The sequence below is a fragment of the Magnolia sinica genome, chromosome 5 (genome assembly GCF_029962835.1).
Source record: "Magnolia sinica isolate HGM2019 chromosome 5, MsV1, whole genome shotgun sequence".
Lineage (NCBI taxonomy): Eukaryota > Viridiplantae > Streptophyta > Magnoliopsida > Magnoliales > Magnoliaceae > Magnolia > Magnolia sinica.
Window position 1 is genome coordinate 28,749,680 of NC_080577.1, and position 14,580 is coordinate 28,764,259.

At 41.8% G+C, this 14,580-nt stretch overlaps 1 protein-coding gene across 1 annotated transcript in view; it reads left to right on the forward strand.

The window, feature by feature from the left end:
* The window catches only part of LOC131245866 (NADH dehydrogenase [ubiquinone] 1 alpha subcomplex subunit 13-B), a 28,303-nt gene extending 16,956 nt beyond the window's left edge, over positions 1–11,347 (forward strand). Inside the window, exons 2-3 of the mRNA XM_058245606.1 lie at positions 10,761–10,832; positions 11,022–11,347. Of these exons, the coding sequence (XP_058101589.1) occupies positions 10,761–10,832; positions 11,022–11,166 (217 nt within the window). The 3' untranslated portion in view covers positions 11,167–11,347. The remainder of the gene's footprint in view (positions 1–10,760; positions 10,833–11,021) is intronic.
* The last annotated feature ends 3,233 nt before the right edge of the window (positions 11,348–14,580 follow it).

Sequence of the window (14,580 nt, forward strand, 5' to 3'; positions counted from 1 at the left end):
TCATTCAGTTTCTCACTTAAAAAGGCGACAGGGTGCCCTTCCTGGCTAAGTACTCCTATGCCGACTCCTGACGCATCACATGCGACTTCAAAAGCTTTTGAAAAATCTGGAAGTCACGTGACTGAAGCTTCGGTCATCTGGACCTTTATCTCCTTGAAGGCCTTCGAGGCAGCCTTTGTCCATTGAAATTCTCCTTTTTTATATGCAGTCCGTGATGGGAGCCATAATGGAACTGAATCCTCGAATGAACCGCCTATAAAAAGTGGCTAAGCCATGAAAGCAGCTCACCTCATGAACATTGCGGGGTTCAAGCCAATTAATGATGGCCTTGACCTTCTCGGTCACACGCATGAAAGTTCTTGGGGCATTAGTTAACTCAAAGGCATAACTAGCCACTCATATAGCCCATCCTTCGTCTTGAAGGCCGTCTTCCACTCATCACCAGGGCGTATACGGATTTGGTGATACCCACTTTTGAGGTCGATTTTTGAGAAAATAGTAGCATTGGCCATCATATCTAACATGTCATCAAGACGCGGTATGGGAAACCGATACTTGATTGTGATTTTGTTGATGACCCTACTATCAACACACATCCTACATGTGCCATCCTTCTTAGGTGTAAGAAGGGAGGGCACGACACACGGACTCATGCTCTCTCGAATGAAACCCTTCTCCAGGAGTTCATCAATCTGCCTCTTCAACTCAGCATGCTCCTTCGGGTTCATTCTGTAATGCGGGAGGTTTGGTAGAGTTGCCCCAGGGATTAAATCAATAGCATGCTGTATATCCCTCATAGGGGGAAGCTCATTCGGTAAATCATCAGGAAAGACATCACGAAACTCATGTACTACCTAAATGGCCTCAGTGGGTAACTCTACGCTAGTCTCTGGTACACTCTCCCTAGCCATAAGGGCGTATATCATCGAGTCCGCCTCCGTCTCTCGCTCATAGTCTTTGGCATTCAAAATATGGAGCGGTTTGGACTCGGACTTCGACTCCTTCACTTCTTTTGGGCCGCTCACACCACTCTGTGTGGTGAACTCTTTTCCAGTTGTATTCTTGGGTGGCAAAGGATTTAGCTTGACCTTCTTGCCCTCAAACTGGAATGTACACATATATGAACGACCAAATATGCTAACATCCCTGTCATATAGCCATGGCCTACCCAGAATGATATGACTCACATCCATAGGAACAACATCACACCAAATTGTGTCTTTATAAGATCCGAATAGAATATGGACAAGACAGCGGTGCAAGACTGGAATGGATATTTCATCAACCCAGGAGACTATAAGGCTGAGGATGGGCTTCCAACTTCAAGGCCAAACGACTCACAGTGCTAGTCGACGCCACATTGGCACAACTACCACTATCCACGATCATCTTACAGTTCTTTTCCCCACATTTTGCATAAGTATAGAAGATCGTGTTGCGGCGTCAGTCATTAGTGCTCTTGGCTTGAGCCGGGGCATAACACACAATTGCGAGGGTCACAGACTCTTGTGCTCCCTCTTCCTCATCACCAGGGGTTCCGACTGGCTCATATTCCTCCTCAGTATCACTCTCTGGGGGCACTACTTCTACTTGCCCATCAATAAGGAGTACTTTGGTGCCCTCTCTCGTGCCGCACTGGTGAACAAAATGACCAAACCCCTGACACCTAAAACACCTAGTGGCCCCACTTCCACGTGCACTGGACCCGACAATCTCTTTACCCTTATCATCCTTAGGTCTGGGCTGAATATTAGGGGGAAGGTTTGTTTTGGAATCCCGTGTTAGGTCTAGCCCTAGAGGGGTTGGCTTTGGCATCGGATTCGCGAAAGTCAAACTGCCTTCCCACAGATGCTTTAAGGTATCGCTCGACATCTAACACTACTTGGTACAACTGTTCAATAGTGTCTATGTCTTTGGCGAGCAATTCTCTCCTAATGTTAGGATGGAGGCCTGTTTTAAAACAAGCAAGGGTGAATACGGGGTCCTCATCAACCTCACAGCGGGTCAAGTACTCTTCGAATTTCTCAATATAGTCAGCAACACTCATGGAACCCTGTCGAAGAGACTGCCACTCCTCAATCAACCGCATGCGATAAGAGAAAGTGAGGTACTTTTCTTTCAGCGTTTCTTTCATTTCTCCCCAATGGACTATTGGGAGTTCCCTCGCTCTTTCTTTTTTTCGCTCAACCGTCGCCCAAAACCTCTTTGCTTGACCCACAAGCTTCATTTTGGCGAATCGGATTCGTCGAGCATCCGACATATCATACCACTTAAAATAGTGGTCCATATCCGCCAACCAATATAAAAAAGCTTTAGGGTCTAAGTAGCTATCAAAAGTAGGGGCATCTACTCTAACTCCCTTGAGGAGTTGCGCATCTGGGTCATATTGGTAATGATGTCCCTCACGGGGTGGGTGCACAGGTGCTCGCCCATGACGAACTCCTTGGCCACCTCCATTCCTTGGTCTAATCTCCTGACCACCTGCCTGAGAATGGGCATCTTCCCCATTGGTGGGGTTTGCCTTAAGGGAGGCATCTATTTGAGTAACGCGATTATCAAATTGGTTAAGGCGTTGATGTATGCGTTGTTCCAAGTGCTTAGACATAGACTCAACCTGCTGGGCTAACTTGGCCATTGATTCTTTTAGTTGCTCCATGTTTAGAGTAGGGTGTAAACCAAAACTGCGACCCGTACGTGTGGGCATACACAGGCTAACTCAATCCTAAGGACCTGCTACGACAACTATTTGCATCTAAAAAGACTAAATGACCCTACGAGACTCTATTTGAAGGAGACTATACACCGTTACTAAAATTCAGCTACATATATCAGGGACTACGGTTTTCTAGCAGTTATATATGATGGATTGAATGCATGAAGGACTTAAATAAACTAAACCCTAAATATGTGGTGAATTCCCCTACAAGAACCCTAGGCTTTGATTCCAAATTTGATGCAGGACGTGAATTTAAATATGATATGCAAGATTTCAGACTTAGATCACACCAATTCAGAAACAATCACACAAATTCCACATCCCACATGAAAATCCAAACATTCAATTAAAGGGGAATCTATGCGGATCCAGGCCTACACACGTTAGGACTGGATCAATGAAAATTATGAACCAAACAATACTCAAAGGGAAACAAAAATCAACCACACATGCATAAGAATTGGTCCCTAATCCAAGGGATTCCCCAATCTTAATTCAAGGAACCCTAGGATGAGAAAAGGGGCAAATCAATTAGGAATAATGTAATCTAAGGTCAGGATTTATGAAATTATGTATAAAAGAGAGGAAAATAGGAAGAAACCTGAACCCGAGACAGTCCCTGCGTGTGGACAGGGAGCCAGGTGGGGGCGCACGTGCGCCTGAGGCTGGCCGCACGTGTGGTGGGGGACGGAATCCAGAAACGGATTCCTAGGCCTTGGTCGGTCAGGCTTGGGTTGCAAAACCTCCAAATCTGACGTCGATCCGAGCTCTGGTCTAAGTGTGGTGTTCCGCCGAATTTTCAGCTCACCTGCAGGTTGAAATCTGGAAACCTGCTGTAATGAAAAAATCTGATGCAACAAAAGGGACGATTCGAAGTATGGATGGTGGGAGAAGATGGAAAAAAAGATGATGGAGGATGGGGGTGAATCGAGATCGATGTGGCTTCGCACCACGGTAGTTAGCCCTTCGAAAAGGGAGGGCTTCACACCTACTTTTGAATTCTTCCACAACTCACGAAGAGAGAAGAAAAATAAAGCAGGAATTTTTTTTATTAACTTCAATTAATCAAAAGAACTACAAGGGGTGTCTATTTATAGAGAAAATCCTATACCCCAAAACTCGCACCATGTGCGCAACCTATTACTTGGCGATGAAGTAAACTAAAATAAAAACCAAACCGAAAAATCTAAAGCGTTCACAATGTTCAAAATAATAACAATAAGCAAAACCTAAAATATGAAATCAATCTGACGAGTGGGCCACGATCATGAGATCCCATGATGGGCTTTTCTTGACTATTGGGCCCACTTTTTTTGAATCAAAACTTGTCTTCTAACTAGGAGGTCCTCTCTAGACGTCGTCATCAAGCCAGATCGATGGTGGGGTCCTCCTGCGTACGTAAGTGCGTAGGGGTGGTAGTTTGCGGGCGTGCGTGTGCACGATGTCCTCATCAAGATAGTTCTTGAGGAAAGGGAACTCTTAAGGGGCATAAGTTCAACTTGCTCGGCTGGTCTAAAGTTTGCAAACAACTTTCGGAAGAAGGTGCTAGCATCCAAGATCTGGTTGTTTTCAACTCCACTCTTCTTGGAAAATGGATTTGGCCCTTCAGCTTAAGGGGAAGTGGGTGGAGAGAGAGAGAGAGAGAGAGAGAGAGAGAGAGAGAGAGAGAGAGTGGCTAGGAAGCATGGGCTTGAGGCTGAGGGGTCGTTCCCCAAACACCTCTCTATAGAGAGAGAGAGAGAGAGAGAGAGAGAGAGAGAGAGAGAGAGAGAGAGTGGCTAGGAAGCATGGGCTTGAGGCTGAGGGGTCGTTCCCCAAACACTCCTCTCTATAGAGCTTCTGTGTGGAAAGCCATCTCAGCCCTTAAGCCCCACATGTAGGAAGGCCTCTCTTTTGCCCTTGGTAATGGTCTCTGCATTAGGTTCTCGAAGGATTGTTGGACCTATGAAAATTCCCCTATTTGGCCCAAGTGGCTTCGAATTTAAATGCTCTTATAGCTTCTTGCTTCTCTGATGTGGGGTTTGGAGTATGGTGCCCTCCTTGCAGAAGACCATTATTGGACTGGGAGACAGATGAGTTTCTCAGTCTTCTAGAGCTGTTGCATGGAGTCTGTCATTCTCCCAAAATTGCCGATGTGCCTGCCTAGTCTCGAGAAAGTGCGGGCAAGTTCCCGATTTGCTAATTCTTTAAGCTCCTTGCATTCACTCTACAGCTACATGCATTACTTTTCCTTCATTTGGTTCTACGGTGCTTCGTTGAAAATTCTTGCTTTTGTTTGGCTTCTGACTAGGGGGGAAATTCTAACCGTTTTCAATCTTCAAAGGCGGGGAATGGCTCTCCCCAATGTTTGTTTGTTGTGTATGGAGGTGGAATCCATTGATCATTTATTCATTCTCTTCCTTTTTGCTCAAGGGATCTAGTCGACCATCCTTAAAAGCTTTCTCATTTCTTGGGTCTTGCCTTGCGCTACTCGGGATCTTTCGTTTGCTTGGCATGGTGGTGGAGAAGTGGGCAAAGATCATAGAGGAATGAGTATCATTAGGGTAGTGTAAGAATATACTCAGGACAAGTTCCCCCTCTGAAGTTGTGGGAACTTATTTTTTTTAATGGTATTTCATGGCGTAATGTGGGCCCAACTAGAATAGGGGGAATCATGCGGGACGAGGGAGGAGTTTGTGGGGTTATTATGAATCCCATTGGGGTGCTGGATTTCAACAGCACAAAATTGTAGGTGTTTCCCTCTATCATGTAAGACGATTCCTCCAATAGGAAAAGATGTGTGCCATTAGCGAGTGGGTGTGTGTAGAAATTGGCTGATTGGATGGAGGAAAGAGGGTGATTGGCATTTTATTTCTTTTCTTTTTCTTATATTCACTGGGAAGCTAATGAACAAGCTGATGCTTTGGCTACACAAAGGGTCAGCTCCATGCTCTCTCTTGTTTGCAAATTCTATCCCCTGTGGTAATTTCTTTTCTTATTCTAATAAAGTTTACTGTTATCACTAAAAAAAAATCTACCCTTCTCTTTAATATCTTTTAATCATAGAAGTAATGGTATTCTCTCACTCTTTGAATGGTATTGAAAATTTTATTAGAGCCAATCAAAAGAGCAATATGCCCAAGGCAAAACAAGAAAAAGGATGATGAGAAAATATCCAACCCCTAAGAGCCTCAACTTAACACCCCAAGGACCGACAAACTCTTCTCTACAATATCCAATCAAAGCATTTAGTACTTATGCCCGATTGATCACCTTCATGCTTGCTCTTTGCAAGATCTCTTCTAGCAGTTCCAACTTGTTGAAAGTTATATTTTTTTGTTCCTTCCAAACTGACCAGGGCCCCGCCAACAAAGAATCCACATATGGTTTTTGTCCTCTTTCAATGGATTCTCAATTCCATACGTGGAAAAATCTATAAATGACCTTGCCATCACCCAACCTTCTCAAATGAAGCAAAGAACCTCCATCATCTTTGTCACAAAGGAACAATGGATAAACAAGTGTCCATGGATTCTACATTTCTCAGGCATGTAATATAACTGTTTGTGATTATCATCTTTCTACTCCTTGGATGTTTGATGGTTAGGACCTTGCTTTACCAATAGCCAAGCAAACACAGTAACTCCCAAGGGAAAAAGGCCATGTAATAGACTATTACATTTAGTTATTTTTTGTGGGAACAATGACGAGATTTCATTGAAAAAAGACCGAAGCCAAAAAATACAATATATACAAATGTACAAGTGAACGCCCCCCATAGGGAAACTAAACTTACAGTCAAGCGCTATCCAATAGTCTATTACATAGGTAGATTACAATCATTGAGTTTCAAATGAACATTTATCCTAAAGAAATTTTAGATTTTTTTTTTTTAAAAATTATATGGATGAGTAGGGTCTCTACTCATGGCTCAATGGTAGACACCGTGTTTCTACTATGAGGTCATGGGTTCGAGAACCCATGTGGTGTGTGTGTATTCACCTTTCAAAAAAAATATATATATATATATATATATATATATATATATATATATAGTCCAATGCTCAGCTGCGCATTGGTTCTCACAAGTTCTAATGAGAACTTTTTGAGAATTCATCATACGTGATGTGATCCCAAAATCTAAATAGTCCATGTGATGTAGCACCCCATGAAACTCCTAGGGCCCAACTTTTACCTTGATCCAAAACTTTTACCCATGAACCCACATCACATGGGTTCCACCTCACATGAGCACCCACTTCAGACTAGTGGGGCCCGCCCACCCAGAGTGTGCCCCTGCATCCCACGGGCCACCCACTCGAGCTTGGTGTGAAAATGCCCTTACATTAATCATCCTCAATGAGGAGTCTTGAGCACAAGACGTCCTGCTCTGGTACCACTGATGCAGGACAACTAATCACTTGCTTTAAAAGCTCGAACTAATAGGCATGGCGAATCAATCCCTTTATCTCATAGCCCAGACCCCACATCCCATGGGTTAGGTCCTCGGCCGAACCCCCCTCGTGGGCCCACATCACATGGGGCCCACTTCACAGGAGCCACTTGCCTCACACAGGCCGCCTACCTCGAGTGTGCCCTTGCATCCTACGAGCCACCCCACCTGAGAAATTTGTGAAATCAACAACATACATCATACACCCTAACTGAACAAAAATCAAGCATGATAGGTATATTGGAGCTATTACATTCACATCTAACAAATACGAGAAGAAAAAAAAGATTATTTAGCTTTTTTCAAATTTCCCAGAAAATCCAAGGGCCTGTTTGATTACTACCTTAAAATGATTTTTTGCTTCCCATGTGACTGCTATTAGTGTGTTTGGTCTCTAGTTTGAAATGAACTCTCTTTTTTTTTCTTTTTCTTTTTCTTTCTTTTTTTTTCCAAGAATGAATCGGGACCTTAATCCCACCCTAAATAAAATAGCCAGTGACCTGCTTTTAGTTTTTACTTGAAAAGAAAATTTTCTCAGCCACATCTCTTTGTGATGGTATTCTCTTTAGATCATGTAAGTTGTGTCATCATAGAAAGGTGATATGAGATTATTCTGCTAATTAAACATCTACTGACTATAGTGTTAGCATGTGGGGCTCATTTTTTCAATGTCCATTGATGAAATGGATTTCTTTGTAGATGAGGGCTCCATATGATATCTCTTATATTGGTGGCAAATGAATGTAAGACCCAAGTACAATAATCCTCATAATAGAGAAAAGTCCAAATATCGGAGGTTAATAATCCTCCAATATAAGTTCAGGGTCATGCCTTATTTACAAATGAGATCCATAAAATCAACAGTCGGATCACAGAACAATGGGCCAATTTACTGAGGATCCTGTGTGCCATGTGTTCAGAATGACATGGAGACATGGAATCTGCTCCCCAAAACAAATAGCGTCAACCAAATGAAATGGTAATAATAAAAAAAAGTGTCAACCAAAATTATTTTAAGATGAAATAAAATTTCAAGAATTGATACTGCATAATATTAGTTCTGCAGTTTTGGTTTTTAAAGAAAACGTTTTCAGGAGTATCAACCAAAATGGCCCGAACTTCAAAGCTGTAAATCCCACTAAAATCAGTGTATTTGATGTTTTTTTTTTTTTTTGGAGCTTAGATTTGGTTGAAAACCTCTCCCAAGCTCCGTATACTAATTTTTAAAGAGATGAGGAGAAATGAGGGAGAAAAAGAGCAACAGTGAAAATAAAAAAACCGAATGTAAACTATAGAACTCTAATAACCTGTGGCAGATACGTTGTATGCATAACATTGTGGCCTTCTTTTCCTTGCATCTGACTGGTTCACCTACATATCGTGCATTGAGGTGGCCAATAAGGTCTTATCATAACAGATTTGCAAAACCATGATCTGAAATCTTGCAACTTTTTGCTCCTTTCTCGAGGATTGACACAAGGAAAGAACCCCCCCATCTCCCTAGATAACATCCTCCTGGCATTGAATACTACTGTACTGACCAATGCAATCTGTTACAAGCCTTTTTTTTGGGGGGTATCTGACCAGGTCACCCCAGTATCATATGTTGGGGGTGGTTGATACAGTAACGATATGCGTATGCCGTGGCCAAAATATTTAAAAACAGTTATGTAATGGCTGTAACAGCCATTATATAATAGTAGCACTGCCCGTTACACGACACGGGGCTGTAATGGCTGATTTAAAAAGAAAAAAGAACAAAAAGAGGCCCATAACGGGCTTTGATACTAGACCATAATGGACCAATATGGACCGGTAATGGGCCAATGCATTTTTTTTCCTTTAAAAGAAATTCGCCATTACAAGGCCATAATGTCTGTTACAGCTTGTATTGTAACGGCCGTACGGCTGGCTGTTGCAGCCACTGTTACTGTTATTGAATACCTTGGATATGGCCAATAAATAGATTTTCAAAAACATGGTGTAAAAGTCTTGCAAACTCTCCACTCCTTGGGATCGACACAATGAAAGAACCACCAATCTTCTTAGATAACTTTCCCATTTCATGGAATACTTCCTTATTAGCCAATATGGGCTGTTATGGCTGATAAGGTTATGATATGGTCGATAACCAATTTTTGAAACCATGGTTTAAAGTCTACAAATTTTCTGCTCCTTGGGGATTGAGACAATGAAAGAACACCCAATATCCTCACAGCCTGTTTGTTTAACCTATTACTACAGTAAAAGAAATGGGCAATGATTACAAATCACTTTACCTGTCTCCAGACAACAGTTGTATTGGACTGCTGATTCCCGTGTTCGGATTATCCGCAGGAAAATCACAATGATGACATTTTTATACTACTTCAATGTCAATCATCCAAAATAAACTGATGTTCCTGTTTGCATGGGAGATTTTCATGATAATACCATGAAAAAGTGCAATGATTACAAATTCCTTTTCCTGTTCCTAAACACATTTGCATTTGACCAACGATTCCGGGTAATTGTAGAAACAAACAGGCCCTTGGATAACCATCCACTTTCTTGGAAATTGTACTACTTCCTCCAAATTATACTTTACAGACTGCCAAAGGGAACCTGTCTGGTCTAGGAGCTTTATTTCACTCTAGTTCAGAGACTATGGTCTTGAACAATTCCGTCCTCCAATATGATGTTCCCAGTTCTCTTCCTCATTGATTAGGTTGCTGAGGCTTGACCTAATCCAGCCTAACCCTACGGAAGGTCTGAATAGAACTTAACAATTTATCTGCTTATTTCTTGCCTGCCTTCCTCTGTTCTACCATTCACCTTTAAACTCCAATTCTGTTATTTCTTATCTGGGCAAATGTTGTGTTGTTGTTCCCTTTAATCATGCCACTCTAGATTTCTTACCTAGGATGGACACCTGTTGTCTACACACATGCAAATAGTCACCACCTTCATGGGGATGTTAGTAACATCCACAAGCTTTTAAATGACACATGGCACGCCAAACCATTGACCTGGACAGTCCATTCATTCGTTCATACCACTAGAGCAAGCCAACCAAATGTTCTGATTGATGGCATGAAAAAAAAGCAGTCAGGATTGAGGAGAGACCTTTTCATGTGGCATTGGAACCTGACCCATAAAAAAAATTCATGAATCATTGTGTGCAAAAGATGCTTTGTCAGTGGTCACTGAAATCATGTCTCTCTCACCAAGTTTTTTTTTTTTCCCCTCAAGATTGTTCTCTCACCAAGCATCAGAATCTGACCAATACAAAATCTTTTCAGGTTCTCCAAATAGATGATTAGAAGCTTGGAACAGCTTGGGCCTCACATAGATTTTTTACTTGACCCACCATTATTCTAATCCACACATTTTCTTGGATTCTTTCCAGTTGCTTGTTGTTTCTTAACGCTTTATGTAGGTCTGCCATAGACCCAAAACATGCTTATTCTGTTTACTGTGCCCATGTCAGTTTAATGGTCAATAGTGTTGATGTCCCACTCTAGTAATTTGAAATGTGAGTCAAACTCTGTAAGCATGCTTTTCATATGGCTTTATGAATCAGAAGGGTGGTGATCATGATATTGATTTGATTATTTAATTTGAATTCGGCAGCGAGCTCAAAGAAGAGAAATATGCTGCTCGCAGAGCAATACTCCCCATGCTTCAAGCCGAAGAGGACGAACGGTAAAACTCTTTTATCTGCTTTACCATCAAAAGACCAACTGTTTATTTACCTTACCTGTGTACTATTTATTTGTGTTGGGAATGTCTTCCTTCCCACAGAACCACACCCACGCACACACATGCATGCACGCATTCCCTGCGTGGACCCACAAATAAATAATAAGTGTGGTGCATGTTTTTTTTCTTTAGATTTGTAAAAGAGTGGAAAAAGGTTCTGGAAGAAGAGGCTAGAATAATGAAAGACGTGCCTGGCTGGAAAGTAGGTGAAAGTGTCTACCATTCGGGAAGATGGATGCCCCCAGCAACTGGTGAGCTCCGACCCGATGTCTGGTGAGAGTATTTCAACCGCATTATTCTCCGGACATGCTTTGTGGTTGCTAGACATGTTTTCAGACTGTTGACATTGTTGAGAGCTGAACTGTTCTCTCCATGTGATTTCCTGTGCATCTTTTTGGTCTTCCCTTGTATGGAAGGAAAGATTCTCTGAATAATAATCTCTTGTCAAGGATTGTTTATATGTTTGTTTTTATAACACTTCTGCTGCTGCTTTGTTCTTTTAATCCTTTTTATTTGGTCCCAAGGTCGTAGTTTTAGAAAGAAGGGATTAACATACATGGAAATCAAACCTGGGCACATCATTCCAATTTCCTTTTCCGGTGTGTGGCCCACAAGTCAGATGTCTCTCAGCTGTCCATAACCTGAATTAATCATAAGGTGAGAGTCCTACAACTATCTGCAAAATGTGAATGTTGGACTATCCTAACCTTCCAAATAGTGGACCTTTTCTTGCTCGGTGGCAACTGTTGCCAATATTCTTTTCACTGACGTAATGGTTAAAGCTTGTTTGATGAGCACATTTTTGCAAAAACTGGTATATCTACAGTGGGACCCAACTGATGAGCAGTCCAGATCATGGTCTGTTTTACCACGTCCAATTTAAAGATGAGACGAGGAAATTGAAGCACTGTACTTAGTTTAAGGTCAAAATACATGGGCAAGATTACAACAATTCCAAGGGGAACCAAGATGTTGATATTCCCATTTGTACCTATTATGCAGTTGCACCAAAGATACAAGTTGATCAAAACATCATGGCAAAACCAAAAGTACTGTAGGAGTTAATGACAATATTATTTTTAAAAAGAAATAAAAAAAGAAAATAAAAAAAAAAGAACAAGAACAAGAACAAGGGTGAGAATGCAGGTGTTCGGTTTGTTTGTTCTGCAGAGTGATTCGTTATCAAGAGCTGAGACTGCAGAGAGCTCCTGCCCCACCATGGTTGTGGTGCTTGCTTGGTTAGTTGGCAGGAGAAAGGTTCTCATGGTGGATAGCCTTGTGAAAAGGCATATGATCATCCCCCACATCTGTCTCATGTATATGTGAGATCCGGAGATGGTAGACCACCTTCTTTTTTTTGTGCCTTTGCCAGAGCTGAGTCAATGTTACTGGGTGATTCCAAAGTCCAGAGACTGACCCCTTTAGCCGGATTATGGAATACTCAGTAGGCTATATTCTGTGGGGCCTACCATGATGTACTGTTTTACCAGATCATATTAGGGCATGAGCCGAAAATTGAAGCATATCCAAAGCTCAAGTGGACCACACCACTGGAAAATATGTGAATTGAAATCCTCCTGTTGATAACTTGTTCGGGGCAAAGAAGTTTTGAATGGAGCTTATATTTGTGTTTTCCCTTCATCTATGTCTTTGTGACCTAATCAACAGGTTGGATGACAAAGAAACATCATTATGGGCCTTAGGAAGGTTTCAACGGTGGACGTCATTATCACCACTGTTTCCTTTAGTGTGGTCCACTTGAGCTTTGGATATGCTTCAATTTTGGCCTCAGCCCATAAAATGATATGAAGAAATGGATGGACGGTGTCTTATACATCGATGGTTGGCCCCACAAGAGTTTATTCAGTACGCTACAGGGTACTGAGTTACTCAGTACGCAATCCGCTTCCCTGGATTATGGGCAATATAGATGATTTTGGAACCGTTAGGTTGGGTAGTTGTAGGTGGTTACTGGGCTAAGCTAGATGTCTCTCCTCAGGTTTCTTCATTAAAGTCCCTGTCTTCATCTTTTTTAGCCTCTTTCTCCGTCCAGCGTTTTGTAATTTTGGTACAGATAACTTTAATAAAAACCAGATTTTTCTTTGAAAAAATGGATGAGGTTACCCTCGCAAGGGTCCTAAACTTTGGGATTTAAAAGGACGTTAGAAGAGAATTGGAAAATAGACGTGGGTATTCAGGTAATCTGTACACCATGCGTTTATCTCCCGATGGCCTCCATAATGGATGTTCCACAAGATGGGCAGTGGATATTGAAGGTGAACTCTACCTGATATAATAACATTGTTGATGGCCCTACATGATGGATGACCAAAATCAAAGGTGGGCCCTATATAATGGACGCTGCACATGAAAGATCAGCCCGATGTGAGCCCTGCATGATGGATGGTCCATATCAAAGGTGGTGCCCGCACAATGGACAGTCCACATCAAAGTTTGGCCCCACATGATGGACAGTAAATATGAAGGTAGACCAAACAAACTTGAGGGATTTAAAAGGCGCTTATCACCGGACGGCTCAGATTTTACTTGCTTCACTTAACAATTTTATCTACTTATGGGCACTTTTTACTAAGTGGTGAGGCTCACCCATGTGAATCTGGTTCTCACGCATGTCACGCAATGGAAGTCGGTAGTTTGGATTTTCGGAAGGTAAAATAAACAAGTAAACAATTGGGTTTGGGGTAGAATATCTGGACGGTTAGGATGAAGTTCACGACGGTCCACGAAGCAGTCTAATGCAGCTATTGGAATTGTCCTGGTTAGTCCGACTGATGAGTGGCTTGGATCTTGGTCATCTTTTCCCTCTTCACACGTGCCTCAAGTAAGGTTAGGTAGAGAGATTAGTATTCGTGCCTCAAAACATCCTGACGCATTGAGATGGTTGCTGTTGCATATGGAATCATGCCAGCTGAGCCGAACCGAGTTTGATTCAAGTTTGGTTTGACTCGGATTGATTCAACTTTACACGAGCCGAGCTTCGAGCCTATCCATCCTCTTTGAGCTTAGTTTGGTCTAAATTATATGAGCTTGACCTTAGTTTGATTTGGTTCAAATATCTGACCTGAGCTGAGGCGAGCCCCACTACAAAAAAAAATAAAATAGTATTAATCCCAAACTTGTCTCCTAACAAGTTTGGATCTACTGGAGATTTAGATCTTTCTTCTTTTTTTTCTTTTTTTTTTGTCTCATGCTGTAAAATGAGTTGGAAATTTTGATGGATGGCTGGATAAAACACATATATCATGGTGGGGCCCACATAGCTTTGACACGAGCTACCTGGCAGGTGTTGAGGTCACCAGCCAATTTGAATCCTGCTTTAGCGAACTAACTACACTTTGTGGGCTCACTGTCTTGTATATGTATTATCCATGACATTCATTTGTTTTTACATTTCATCATCCAAAATTGAATCACATCCAAAGCTCAAGTTGACCCAGTCATATGAATCAGTGTGCATTCAAGTATTATCCTCACCGTCATGTATATGTATTATCCACACTATTCATCTGTTTTTAAATATCATTTTAGGACATAATCCCAAATTTGAATCATATCCAAAAGTCAAGTGGATCACACCACAAAAAATAATGTGCATACAATCTACGGGCTAAATCAAGCTGAATAAACTGAACTGAACAAGCCAAGCTTCGAGCCGAGCCAAGCCAGTATG